This window comes from Phaenicophaeus curvirostris, chromosome 1 (genome assembly GCF_032191515.1).
Source record: "Phaenicophaeus curvirostris isolate KB17595 chromosome 1, BPBGC_Pcur_1.0, whole genome shotgun sequence".
Classification (NCBI taxonomy): Eukaryota; Metazoa; Chordata; class Aves; order Cuculiformes; family Cuculidae; genus Phaenicophaeus; species Phaenicophaeus curvirostris.
In genome coordinates, this window is record NC_091392.1 from 104,797,928 (window position 1) to 104,812,799 (window position 14,872).

The 14,872-nt window shown below is 37.1% G+C and overlaps 1 protein-coding gene across 15 annotated transcripts in view; it reads right to left on the reverse strand.

Moving 5' to 3' along the window:
- The window catches only part of ROBO2 (roundabout guidance receptor 2), a 905,955-nt gene extending 892,696 nt beyond the window's left edge, over positions 1–13,259 (reverse strand). For 5 of the 15 annotated variants that reach the window (XM_069870404.1, XM_069870357.1, XM_069870395.1 and 2 more), the window contains exon 1: positions 12,706–13,253. In XM_069870404.1, coding sequence (XP_069726505.1) covers positions 12,706–12,823 — 118 coding nt within the window. In that variant the 5' untranslated portion in view covers positions 12,824–13,253. Of the gene's footprint in view, positions 1–12,705 lie in introns of all 15 variants that reach the window. The other 10 variants (XM_069870289.1, XM_069870339.1, XM_069870284.1 and 7 more) reach the window with 4 other exon arrangements.
- Between the last annotated feature and the right edge of the window lie 1,613 nt (positions 13,260–14,872).

Here is a 14,872-nt window from a genome sequence, read left to right on the forward strand (position 1 = left end):
CATTTTGAGTGTTAATAGTGCAATTAATTAATCAAAACACTTCTAACACTTTCAGAGGATACTATAGGAATAAATAAAAAAGACAACTCATTATGATTTTCCTACGTATGCAGTAACAGTTCTATATATCCTAGATTTATGCCAAAGCCACCACTGAAGTAATACCTAGATGACATCTATTATGACAACTGAATAATTCCTTATCATATTGAGATCCAAGCAAACACTCATCTTCAATAGTACAAGCCATCATGAAAATTTTGGGTTGTAAAGCCTGAAAGAACCATAAATGGACAAACAGACAAAGAATCTGTCTGTCCAGATTACATTTCTAAGTCATTGCCAGCTATGTGGACAAGTACTGAAAGGATCTCTGTTGGGTAGCCCTAAAAATTCTGCTTTAACAGTGAGTTTCATGATCAACTCAGAGATGCACTGCTGAGTGCAGCAGAAAGAGGGAGTGCACACAGCTCTGGTTCAAAAGGAACATAACATGTCATGACTTAATAGTGTTTGATTTCTCCCTAGTGTTTTTTTAAGGCTAGAGAGTTGACCCCCTTCCTCCCTTGGTGTTTGACTGTTGACATCTCAATGTTCTTTCTTGATTAACCAAACCTCATCCTCAACTTCATTCCATAAACTAGGTTTCTAAAAGAAGGCTGTTGTTACTTAGGAAAAAAAGAAGAAGAAAGAATTGGACAAGACAGCTACATAGAACATTTAGTGAGATAGGGGGCTAAAATCCCACACCAGGCTTGGCAGCTGTGATAATGATGTATAATTTAATTGAAGCTATACTGTGATCCTCAATAGGACTTCAGACCTTTTCCCATGTTTATGTATTATTCAGGCTAATGGCAACCCTGAAATAGAAAAAGCTTCTTATCTCTTAAAACTTTTATTGCAGTGAGTTCAAAATGCGCAAAGCTGAGTGCTGGTCCGTGCGCTTTAATGCAAAGTGAAAGGATGTCTTTTTCAGCCCATTTTAGCGTTGCTGTCTTGGCAAAGAGACAGATGTGATTGGATGCCTTAGAAACCAGGGATGCAATGGCATGCATGAGAAATTTAAAGTTTTGAGTTATTTTTGAACTTAAAATGTCTTAGTTCTGTCTGGCCATTACTTGTTTTCACTTTTTTGCCCTACAAGTTCATAGAAAAAAAATAAATCCCATTAGACAAGACAAAAATCTATAACAATCAATAGAAATGTCATCTCCTTTGCATTTTGAGTAAGTTAACTGACAGCTCTTGCTGCAGCTTTAACACAGTTATAAAAGCCTATACTTACAGGATTTTCAAAAATTAACAGTATAATTTACTAAAAGATGACAACCTACTTTTTAGCAGTTGTGTAAATTGGTACAAACTTATCCTGTAGACCAGGCAACAAAGAGGACCAATCTTCAAGTTGGTCTTCTGTCTATGCACACCTTACACATGGAGGGGAATAGAGGAATAACTCAGGAATATTCATAGGAAGCTTTTGTTTCCAGACATTGTTTATATCATAATGCAAAATTGGAACCCAACACAACATTATACATATACACACGCTCACATAAAAAAATAATATAAAGGTAATAAAATAATATAACCCCAAATAACATCTGAGGAAGATGGTGTTGACCACGTGTCAGTTAAGGATTCTTCAAATTATTTTTCTTTCCAAAGGCATAGCAAAATATCACCCTGTGCTGACTGTCTGTAGTTTTTCTGGTGATTGAAGACACATATAGATCATCTTACAATCTTTCCCAATAAGCAAAGACTATGTAATTGTCGTGAAACATACCAGTCACTTCTCTATTTCTGCTGAAGAGATTATGAACAGATACATTTAGAGCTAGCAACTGCCCTTGCCATGAATCAAAAATGCATACTGCTAAACTGATTTAGGGCTTCAAACTACATTATCTGTAAAATGAAATTACCATGTTCATTGTTCGAAAAAGAAATTGAAAAGACCAATACAGATCAAGCAAATTTACATGCATAATACATTATATTATCCTGTGTTCTCAACACCTCTCACTTTCTCTACATGAGCTGTACTTTTTTAGAGCACACACCAGCTTTTACAACATTGCTTTTGTTTAAACTAGGATTTGAGCAAGTTTATGAATCAGCTGTAAGCACCAGAGAATATACCAAAGACAATGCATCTTCTGTAATTTGAAAGGTACAAAAACTCTTTCCAACTACTGTGTTCCTTTCAGGTTAAATGGCAATATTATACCATTCAAGGGCGCCAGAAAGGGAAGTAGTGAAGATGCTGAGCCATATTTTCCAAAGAATATAAAATAGGCAAAGCACATTGCTAGGAACATATATGTGCCACATGTTCCTCATGGTCTGCAATACTGACTCTATCTCTATAGGAATAAGTCAAGGTAACATTTCTTAATAGTAATATTTTTCTATTTAAATAGAGCTACTAAAACTATCTGAAATAAATTAAGACCTCTCTGATAAAGAACCTCTGTAGATAATAATTTGTAAAATGTCTTTTAAGACTAAGAAGACAATTGAGAAGCAGAAGAAACTGTGCACTGAGCATGAAGATCAAAGAAGGAGAAGATGAAATACAGCATAGCCAACATTCAGATATAAAAATGCTGGTCAGTGGTGCCCAGGAGCTGTAATGCAGAACAGGCTCTCAAGGCAGCCCAGGGAGTGAAATTCTATTAATTTGGATTTAAAAGATAACCTATACTGGGCTACGGTAGAAAGAGTTAAGTAAGACCAAATTAACCAGAGAATTTCTCCTCCTCACAATAATAAAACCTATGTATTAAAAAAATAATTTTTAAAAGAATAATCAGAAGTAGAGACTGTAGATATTTGTCCTAAAACACAAAGAGGCTGAAATTAAGTTCTATGTAAAAATTATCCAACAGGGTTTTTTCTCAGAATACAAAAAATCCTTTCTTTGGTGGAGTGTCTCTGTCTTCATACATTGTACCAGGAGGGTCCATAAGCAACTTTAGAGAAGTTACATCCATAACTCTAATATAAATCTATTCTTCAATTCCCACAACTTTCCTCTTTAAAAGATATTTTTCATTCAACACACACAATTCAACAGTATCAAGTAATTAATTAAGAGAGATTGATTTCTTCACTTCTCTTCCTATTTTTCTTTTACTGCTCTTCAACCGTCAAAAATTGAAGAAGTTTCTGACTTAAGCCCCAGTTTAAGGAAATAAAACTTCTGCAAAGTACAGAGTCATTCCTCATTTTTTTCCCCCCAGTGACTACCAACAGCAAGAACATTACTCACATTTCAAGACTGTCACTTTTTTAATGCAGAAACCAGAGTCTAGCAGTGGAGAAAATAAAACTTGAAAATGTGAAAACTGACTATTGTCCAGATTTTTAATGAACCTTTTATCCCTCACAATGCTCTGTAACCTTAAATTATTTTAAGTACATATTCGTTCTTTTTTTATTAAACATGTATTCCTAATCTAAGTTTTATGATATCTCTGAAATTACTTTACACATAAATTGAAAACTATTGAAATAAGTGATTCTTGACATCAGGGCATATTTTAATTGATTAAGGTATCTCCCGTCTTAGTGTATGAAACTGTTTCAAGTCCATGGATAATCAAATGTACAGACAACAACAGCTCATTTAGACCCATTACAAAACAACAGATAGCAAATAAGGATTGCAGATAAATTCTCAGGCTTTACCAGAGAGTCACAAGCAGTATAAAAGCAGCTTAACCAGTGGGAACAACTCTACATCAGTGGGAACAATTCTTCCTCTGTCTTCATCAGCCTCAGGATTTTTCTCTTCTTCAGATCAGCCTTTCCCCAGCTGCCTAGATCTGTTACTAGAAAAGCATTACCTGGTGAGAACTGGAGTAATTAACTATCAAATATATGATATTACAGCTAAGATTCAAGAGTAGATTCTCCTTTCATTTGAAATGGCATAATTACATTACTCCTGCCTATAACAAATACAAGAAAGTTGCTGATTATGTCCCAGTTATTACCAGGCACACCCCAATAAATAGCACGACACAGCAGTTTTTCTCAAGCAAGTACAAGAAAAAACACTATCTTACATTTGCAGAAGATAGTTAACCAGGGGCATTCCCCAAGGGCTTCTGTATAGCGTGCCAAATTTTAAATCAGAAGTAGCAGATTTCTTATACCAACCACTTTCCAGAAGGAACACTGAATGTAATGACTGAAGAATAGTCTCTCCCAGCATCTTTTCAGGGTATAAGAGAAATTCAGAACAGTGTCTATGATTTCTCAAAGTAAGCGCCGCTAATTACATTTAGTACGACAATGGAATGCAATTTTCCAACAGGTCAGTAAGATTTAAAAATACCACTGTAGCATGCTTTTTTAAATAATCAACCTAAAATTTGTTTGTTGTCTTTATTTGGACATGTCTGACATGAGTTTTCAATCATTTCTTCCTGCAATACCTTTCTCTAATAATTTGAAAGACTCTTTCCCATCACAGTGGCACGCTTGAATTTCATGAAATTTGTCTCTGAAATTTTTCATAATTAAGTAGGTTAAACTTCTTCAATGACTCTCAAAAACATTTTCCACAGTTTTCAGAGTAATTTTGTGGATTTTTTTTTTCATTTCCTCCATTTTTTCCACATCAAATACTATGCTCTCTTCCATTTCTTTTCTCAATAATTCAGTATGTAGGAAGAAAAGCATTTGCTCATTTACTCCTGCTTACAGAGCTAAGGATTCCTTAATATCTGCTTTTCCACTGTCAGTACACAATTGAGCTATAGCCAGGTTAAATTACTGAGTCAGAGGCAGCAATCTTGAGCAATGGGCTAAACCTGGGATGTTTTCTCTCTAAACACTTTTGAAGTGAAAAACACTTTTGAAGAACACAAAAAATCCAGCTAGCAGAAAACTAATCATTAACTAAAACAACCTGCAACATTAACAGGAGCACTGGGCTGTCCTTACTCCTCCCCCTACATTGGAAAGATAGTGACGAATAAGAGCTGGCTGATCCTTGGCACCATCATAGATCTACCTGTACCTGGAAAGGCAGCAGGAATTGTACCAGTGAAGTCTCACTACAAATTATGTGAACACAGATTTGGCACACCTGGAAGGAAACAGGGAGGCTGCAAATTCAGTTGGTATTCAGAGGGCATAGGAACCTGGAGGAAAGAGGAGCTTCACACTTATTTATACCAAATCCTTGATTTTTGTGAAGGCTGAGAATCCTTATCTTTGTCAGATTCTGCTGGGTGATCAGCATCTCTGGGAAGGAAATTAGATTTTTCCACTCCCTTTTTTTTTTTCTGTTACCTCATTAAAGTTTCCTTATGCAATGAAACAAAATAATGAAAAACACAGGTTTTGAGGGAAAATCTTAGAAAAGAGAAAAACTTTTTGATGTTTCTGAATTACTGCAGTTCACTTCTCTGCGCAATACACACATGCAACCATGAATTTGATTTACTGTTTAGCTAGGATAAGAAGATGAAGTTTCAAAACTAGTAGGATGAAATCAGTGCTAAGATAAGAGCTAACACAATTTACCTGAGAATAACATTTTATGATTTAGATATAAATGCTTGAAAAAGTCATTTCTATTGGAGGTGCCGTCATTCTTGAACAGTAGCTGTAAAACATCAGAAGCTTTCCGTTGCTGGAAATTCAAGTATCATTTACCAAAACTAACTCGTGTAAAAAAATTCATATAGCTCCCCCAATTCTGAATGTATTAAACAAAGGAGTTTTCATGGAGGTATTTAGCACTGGTGCTGGAAGAAGTAATGCACTCTAAGTACTCTTCAGAGCATGCTTTGAACTAAAAAAATCAATTTTTTTTAACCAACAAATATCATTGTCTTTCAAAACTGCTAGAAAGAGAAAGCAAAAAGAACTTTTCCTCAGACACTCTGATATGTGTTAAAGCCTGTTTATAACTTTGAGTCTCCAATCTGTGCTCTTTAAACATCTAACAGGCAATTTACATGAGTTCATTTTATTTGCGGATCTAAGTAAGAGGGTTTTACTTGTGCTTGCTAGTTTTCTAATGTCAATGATGGTTCCAAAATCTATTTTAAGAAAAAATGAATGCAAATAACCAAAGAAGAGAGATGTGTATGCATGTGTGGAGGTGGCCAGTATTTAAATATTCCTTCTATTTTATAACTGTTTGATCAACATACTTTTTAATATGATAGCAAACATTTCAAGCAAGGCTCCAAGTACAGGATGTGGACATAAGATTCAAGGGAAGGTGCCATCTTATTAAATCTTTTTTTTTTCTTTTTCTTCTGGATAATCCAGAGCTGCAGGCTGAAGTTACGTATCAGCTTGAATCAAGCCACAATTGCAACCTCTTTTCTTCTATTGCGGCCATAGTTTTGCTGTGTACTAGGCTCACCTGTGACCTGAAAGCATGTAAATTAAGGGATTCCATCAACTAGATGAATGTTAACCTTTCTCTGATAGCTGGATTAACTTCCTGAGTAGAGGTGCCAGTAGATCTGCACATGGAAAAGTACTGTCACCAGTGGCAGAAGTGGAGGGAGACCATGCAGCCAGGACTGGCAAAGGCTGAAAGAGACTCTGGAAACCTGTCTTAGGCTGTCTTCATCTGCCAAAGTACAGCAATCTCTTCTCAATGATGGCTGGAAATGCTCTTCTAACTTCCAGCCTGCATTTATTGCTTACTGTTTGTTTTTGTGCCAACACTGGTCTGTTCTTGAGTAGATGTCACAGCTTCCCAGCATTTGTTCCCTCCTGACTGGAATAACCCCATCATTTTTCCTTCCCAGATGGAAAGGAACTTTCACAAACTTGGTTTTCCATTGCCCTCATCCTTGTCGTCTCCTCCTGTATGAGTTTGAATATGGGTTACTAGACTTCTGTAAAGTATTTCAAATGTCTTCAAAGATGAAAATTAGACATGCAAAGGCTGTATGTGCCAAAAAAATATGTATGGGAAGTTTCATACACCAGCAGAGTCCTTTTGAATTCGGATTTCACCCTGAAGAAGGTGGTGTGAAAGATGGTGCAAAAATTTGCTTATTTTCATGGGATAAGGGTTAAATCAACTTTAAAGAAAATAAAAATTTGAAAAAACCAGTTGATTTCTCAGTCAGCATCCAAAAAAATCCTCATTTTCCTTTTAAGTATATTCAAAGCAAAATTATAAGAATTTCTTCAGCACAGGAAGTCACATACTGTGTGTAGTCACACACTTTTATATACTTGCAGTCAGACTGAAACTGCAGATCTGCGCTTACAGTATCCGGTTTCTAAAATTAGGTTTTGAGGTCCTTATCTATGCACAAGTCACCTCCTTAAATATATATTGAGATTCCTCTGAAGTTACCAGAAGTTGTGAATTTTCATTACTGCTCAGAATTAGGATGATTCTATGAAATCTAGGGAAATTATTTTAGGACCCTGAGTATGAAACTTTTGGTCAGCATTTTACAAGCTTTTCTAATGTACAAGTGTATAGCAGTCTTCAAGTCTCAAGACTTCAAGTCCCATGATTTAATAAATACTGTTAATCATACAACATAAAGTATTCAGAAAGAATTCATGCAGTTTATCCTTGAAGTTCCATAAAACAAATTACTTAAATTAGATAAATGGCAAACTATATAAAGTGTTCACCCCAAAATTAAATAAGCTACACAGTGAATCATTCCAGCACAACTGACTATGCTTTCGAAGTGTTGCAACTCAACAACCACACCAAAGGCTCTGCCTCATCAGGTCTCACCAGACCACTCCTGCCTCACAAACCTTTATGAGTTTCCCCATGGGGCAAATGAATAGTATTGTTGAGCGGCTGCCAAGATGACATCTAAACATCTATAAGAGTTCATGATTCTCTTGATGTGTGGGACTTCAGGACCATGCTGAGACTCTTGACTACATATGTAGACAATCTTGAGGTCTATTTGCACCAAACTCATTGTGTATGCACCACAAAGTTGTTCTACATGCAAATGTCCATGCACCTGAGATATCTGGGTGTCCAGAGCAACCAGACACCTAGCAGCAGTCCAATAACAGACCTCCAACTCTAACATTGCAGCCATTACTCCAATAATCTAATATTTTAACTCCATATTTGGAAGGTCTGAAGGGTGGCTGGTTTCTGTATGGAAGGAATTCTACAGAAATTTGATCTTCTGAGCTAATATATGAATTCTACTTTTAAAAACACCTGAAGTAGTGTTAATGGATTACACACATCCTAAATAATACCTATGCTGATCCATCTGCAGGGTCAGTGAAAGAATCTCACAAATACAGCTTTACACTGTTCTTACTAGTAATACCTAGCCAGTGACACCTAAGATTCCTCACACTAGTATCTTTTGCCATAAAAATAATTAAACTACCAAAGAGCTGAAATTTGAATTGAAATATAGCACTGTGTCAGTTGCATAATAAACTTTGATTTAGTCATTAAAGACATTACTGCTTCACTTCCATGTAGACACAAAGGACAGGCACTGTCCTCATCTAGTTCTGTGGAGTGCTGCACTGTGGTTGCATTTTATATATTTTTATTTTCCAGTTGGATCATAAGTAAGTCAAATTACGCTTTTAGTCTGAAAAATGTAAATTATTCTGGTGAAGCACAAGGGAGACCTGAGCAAATGCTCCCTTGGGGAAAAGGCATGCTTAATTTACATTTGCCAACCCCGGGTCTGGTCCTTTCCCTCTGAAGTCTTTTTATCTCTTACTCTTCTTACCAACCCCAGAGGCCTTTCTTCACTTGTGTGGTGTTACCAGCACTGTTGGTGCATTGCTATTACACCGGGGCACCTTGGGGCATGAATGGAGTCCCTCACTGAGGTTCATCTCACTCCTGAGAACTATCCAACTATAGCTTAGACTACAGCATTTCAGTTGGGGTGGATGCTGGCCCACCAGATGGACCCAGTACTGTTCCTTAGGCCACTGTGTAAAGGGTCAGGCTCTTCAAAATTGTCTGGTGGCCTGGGAGGACACAGCCCAGACCAAACACTTGAGTTGTTTTCAAGATAAGTAGTGGTTTAACATCTGCCAAGCATGGTGATTGTCCTCATGCTCTTGCTTTCCTCCTCTGAATCCTTACTATCACACAAGCCTCCACACAGAATTGTAAAATACACTCATGTCTACTAGAAGACAAACATCATGCATGCATGATTTCGTTCTCCCCGTGCATTTTCCTGTTTGCCAGATGAGGTAGCACCCAGACACAACACATGGTGACTTTTGCATATAGGCACTGGCCTGCCCTTGACAGGTCCTCAACAAGGCTGAGGTCACAGCAGCAACGGGCCCTTTGGCAACAGCCCAGACAAACAGTCCCACTCAGACTGGCCTGTGGTGCTTATCCAGTGTGACATACTACATAGATTCAGGGGATGTTTGATATTGTGAGGTCTGTGAAAGGGAATCACTACTCCAATTTTCTGTGGTCAGGAGTTACAATTACTGTGGTATTAGTATGAGTGAAGTGTTGGGAAGGGTCCTAAGCATGACACAAATGGACAGCTTATTTCCTAGTTTCCAAATTCTCCCAGATGCCACTGGAGAGACACAAAGCACATCCATGTGCATATGGATGGATACACTCAACACTGAATTTCCCTCCCTGCCATGATATATGACAAGGTGAATACACTGCGGAAACAAATTCAGGAGGGGATAGGCATTAGCAAGGTTTGAAATCTGCTTTCCAATTTAAGGTAAACTCAAAAGAGTACTTAATCTTCTTTTCTCAGTTTTTTGTTCTCCATACTATAAATCCTTCTTAAAAACTCGAACCATGGTGTGTTATTTATGCTCAAAGGGAAAAAGAAAATCCACTTGATTTGTACTTTCAAGGTACTACTTTTAGACTCCAGTTTATCTCGATCATTAGTTTATAAATCCAAGTTTAAGGCACATTTAGATATTGCATTCCAATGAATTGTTTGGAAAGGTTTTCTGGAATGCAGACTTAAAAACAGCTAGAAAAGAAAATGGTATCTTTACATTTCTCCAGGCCTACATATGGGACTCATTTCACTCCCTGACACCTGACATCGCAACTACATCAGAAGGTGATTTCTACCCATAATTCCATTCATTTTAGTTTTATGTGGCCATCCATTTTTTTAGCAAAAATTCCAAAAAGAAAAATAGAGGTCAATGGAGCTATTTTTCTTATAAATTATATAGAGAACTAAACAGCAAAACCACAAAAATGTCTTCTCAGATCTTGTAACTTCCTTTTCTTAATTATACCAGAAGAATTCCAGATTCATTAGCCTGCACTTGGACGGATCATGATCAGGCCCTAGTCAAAACACAGAAAACTAGCACTTTCCAATGATGCTTATACTTTGCAGCAAACAAAACAAAATGTGGTCCAGAAACTTCAGAGGATGGTCTAAATCAGCTATTGCTGTCCACCATGGAAACTGACTTCAGTATAGCTATGTTATGACTTATATCATGTATGTCCAGATGCAAGCATCCAGCATCAACTTTCCATTCTGAACAATATAGCTGTAAGTTTGTATACAGGTGTCAGACTGTCCAGAACCTCCTATATTAAAAAAAAAACCCAAAAAACAAAAAAAAAAAAACCCAAAACCCCAAAAGTCTCTGCTTTCATTTTGGGATGAGCTTTCTAGTGTGCTCCAATGGAGAATTTTGTATGCTGAAATTTCACCCAATGACACCACTAATTCCAGGAGCACACAAACAAAAAGAACTCAAATCATTGTTGTAGAAGCAAAACCTGCTCCTTAATGTTTAATGGACTGGGAGGAACATGTAATATGTTTTGGAAGTCAGAATCACTTCAAAATACATGATGCTAGAACACAGATTCTGACAGATCTTGAACTTGAAACTTCTACTTGAAAGTACACATCATCTTGAAGCCACACAACTCTCACAACTCTCACACTAACATCTGCATATGAAAAAACTACTGTACAGCAGTTGTGCCTAGTTTGGGCTGATTCAAGAGCTGTGAGTAAACAAGACAAATTGCTTGTTAGTCCCCTTTAAACAGGTACCTTACTTACATTCTGCTTCAGCTGCAAAGAACGCCTCTAAGAAAAGCAAAATCCCAAATTAAGGTATGATTTCCTGTAGTTAGATTCAGGGATTATTTTCCACCCATGATAAAAATCCTTCAACGGAGATTCCTGCCACTGTATGAGGGTGGGTAAGAGACTGAAGAACTAGGTCCCTCATTTACCAGATTTAATTGAAAGTGAGAGAAAAGGAAAAAAGTTAACAGCATTTTTAAATCCCAGGAACTTGACAGTGACATATATTCCTAACTCACATACCCCTGAGAAGAGGTCATGCTACCCAGAGTAAATAAGAGCTTGTAAATTGCAATGAGGATACCCAGCAGCCCACTGTAATATACATGTGATAATGTGATTTACAGGACCAGGAAATAATTTTCAGATATACTGTGATACATTAATAATCCAGGTTAAGTGTATGCTGCAACTTTTCCCATGAAGGTACAGTAACTGGAAGGTCTGTGATATCTTTAAATGCAATAAAAGGAAATATACAGAGGGGAAGGGAGGAGTCTCCTGCCAAGATGTTGTGATAAATTATTAAAACTTCTTTTTAATGTTGATGCTACTCTTTAACCTCAGATCACAATACTGACAGCAGAGGAAAACTGAAAGTGCTATTAAAGCCGTGATAAACACACCATGCTGTGGCAACATTTGCAAGGAGGGGGGGAAAAGAAAAAAAAATCCTGGGGTGCCTCCAATCAGTAACATCAAGAAACATCCAGGGAGAAAATATCAAAGATATCTACAATCCACAGTCCTCCAGTCCAAATATTGATGAGATACCATTCTTGCTCGCTGAGCTATTTGATTATGAGACCTCGATAACCTGTGTTTTCCATAAACAAATGTCATGCAAGGAAGCAAAACAAAGTGAACTTTATGAAAAGCTACATTCAGTGAACTGTTCAGAACACACATAGGGTAAATTCTCTCAGCAGTTTTTAACAGACGAGGAAAATTGATTGCTGCCTTCAAAAATCATAAGTGTTTCCTCAGCACAGCATTTTTTTTCAATAAAGTTAATACAATTTATCTTTATTAACACATCAACACTGACGTAGCCAGTCAGCCAATTAGTGCTGCTGGCAGTGCATTTCACAATATTCATGTACTATAAAATAATGTCTGTCTAGTCATTTTTACCACATACACTAACAATTATGCACTCTAAATCTGCTATTTGCTTTCTTTCTCTCTTCTTCATTCTTTTTCTTTACCAACACTATAACCCCCCATGAAGGGCGTTATGCCTCTCCCAATAAAGCCACAAGCATCTGTCCTAAAGTCTCCTTAATGAAAAGAACAACCTGAACTCTCACAGTCCAAAAACCCCTCTGATTTGTAAATATTATACATTTATTTTTATAAAGTCCTTAAATGTTATTCTGTTAGTAATACCATGCAAAGTAAAACTCCTGTGAGGAATACATGCCTTACAGGGTCAGTAAAGCAAACTAACAAGGAAACAAATCAAACTCTATGCTGTCTTTTCAGCATCCTATTGCAAGCACACATAGCAGCCTGAAATCTGAGTCACTCAAAGCAGCATAGGTACTCTCCTTAGATCACCTTTAACGCAGCGTTTTGGAATCTTAGAGAGTCATCAATTACAAAACTTTTTCTTTCCACTTACCCCCCTTCCAATGTTTCCCTTTGGTCCTGCTAAGCTTGCTGAGGGTTGGTCCAGAGAAGAGCAACATCAAAATGAAAAGCAGCATAGTGATTTTCCCCTTTTTCATCGATGATAACATTTCCACAAGTTATTTTCCAAAAAGAAAAAAAATTGTCTTATATTTTCATCCCCACCTTCTGTTTGCTTAAAGAGGAATAATTAATCATTGAAAAATCAGAGCAAGCAGTAGCTTTACTCTCCTTAGATGCTGAATTAATATCTCAATGATGTAGCCCTGAGGAAAGCCACATTTCTCACTGATCCGGTTTCTCCCACACAACATGCAGCCGGCACCGCTGCTACTACAGTAGCTATAAAATAATTTCTGCTCCTCACTTTGGTTCTGTGGGAATATAGTCCTCAGCTTGCAGCGTGAGCTTGATTGAAAATGATAAAAACAGTAATGCTTGTGTCCAGCAGAAAAGAGAAAAGATGTCAGGATTGTGAAAAAAGATAAGAAGCAGTTGTACTGACAGCTTTAAGCCTGACTGTCTGATCCTAATAGCCGTGCAACCAACCAAATTGCTCTTTTAAGAGTAATAAGGCTTCAGTGAAAGCTGGTGTCACTGCCACTTGGGCAGGTAGTGCAGGGCTTGAAAATCACCAAGGAACCTGCTAGAGATAACGACTGCCACGGTCCCAGCTCTGAACGCAGAGGGCTGAGCAGAATACAGTATGCACAGGGAGCGTTTAATCTCTATTGTGTGGAGGAGATTTCCTGCTTTACAGTGTGCAACTGCTCAGGACTTTTGACTGCATTATATTAGGGCTCTAGTTTATACATTAAACTAAAATGCAAGCTTTGACACACTAATTACTTACAACATTTCTGAAAAAAATCCTACATGCTTTTGCATTTTTTTTTTTTTTTTTTAAGGAGCAAACAGGAAGAACAAATCCTTAGCAGCAGCAATAATCTTTTCACTGCACAGAGCAGTTACACATTTTATATTTTCACACAGTCTATACTTAGGATCTCCTACATCTGGGGGGGTGGGGTAGAGGGTGGAGAGAGAAGGAAAGAGGAAAGGGATATTCAGAAGTGCAGATATTTTCAAAATAATAGAGTGCAGTCACAATTTTTCATTTAGTAGTTGTCACTGCTACAGAAATCATACAGCTACCTAACTATAGTTACTTATGTCTGGATGTCCATAGCTAAGAATGCTGAAGCTGGATCAGTAAACACAAGACTTTCTGGACAAAATTTTCGATTTTCACAAAGGGTGCTCAAAGAAAGATTAATGACGTTCAAACTGCTCAAGCAGTCTTGAGCTTCCCAGTGCTTACTTAAGAATGCCCAGTAGCTTAATTTCATCTTCAGTTTGGCATTTAGTTGTTTCCATATAAGCATTCAGTACTCAAATCAATGAGCCACAAACCTTGTGCTGTAGATTTAGATAGACTAAAAAAAAAAAAACAAACTAAAAATCAATGTCCTTAGAATGACAAAGCAGTGATGGTCACAAATTCCCTGAAGTTATCATGTTTTCAGCCAGGGACATGATGCCCTTTTCAGTGCAACATTAAGAAGATGATATTAATAAATCTGAAGCTTTGCTTATTCGTCTGAATACAGAAAGATATTTTGACTACTAGAGACAATCACAAACATCTAGTATATGCACAGTGATTTTTTAAACAAACAGCGTGTAACATCACAATTAAGGAAATACTGGGAACTCCACCACCCCCACATCATGTATGAAAGATATTTTATTTTCTTTTTAAGATCTAAAATATATTTACGGGCAGGTTAGAGGATATAGCATTTGCATTTAGACAGAAAACAAATGCATGCTGATGTACAGCAGTTTTTCATACCTCTGTGCATTAATTTTTAAAAGTTATAAGACATCTTACCAGATGCTGGGTCTGATATTTCAAGGCTGATGTTTATGGCTCCTAGTTGCCAAAAATTAGGTCAGTATCTATCATCTACAGTCATGAAGCTGTGGCTTCCTATGTTAAATTTCTCCATCAAGGTGTTCTTAATCACCAGTCTCACTGCTAATAATTAAAACACCATTTCTTCTATTTCTAGCCCAACTGTTACTGAAATGAGGCAGACACTTGTGTTCTTTTTCATTGCCTCTGTAACACTCCTCTGAAACTAGGACCACAGTGC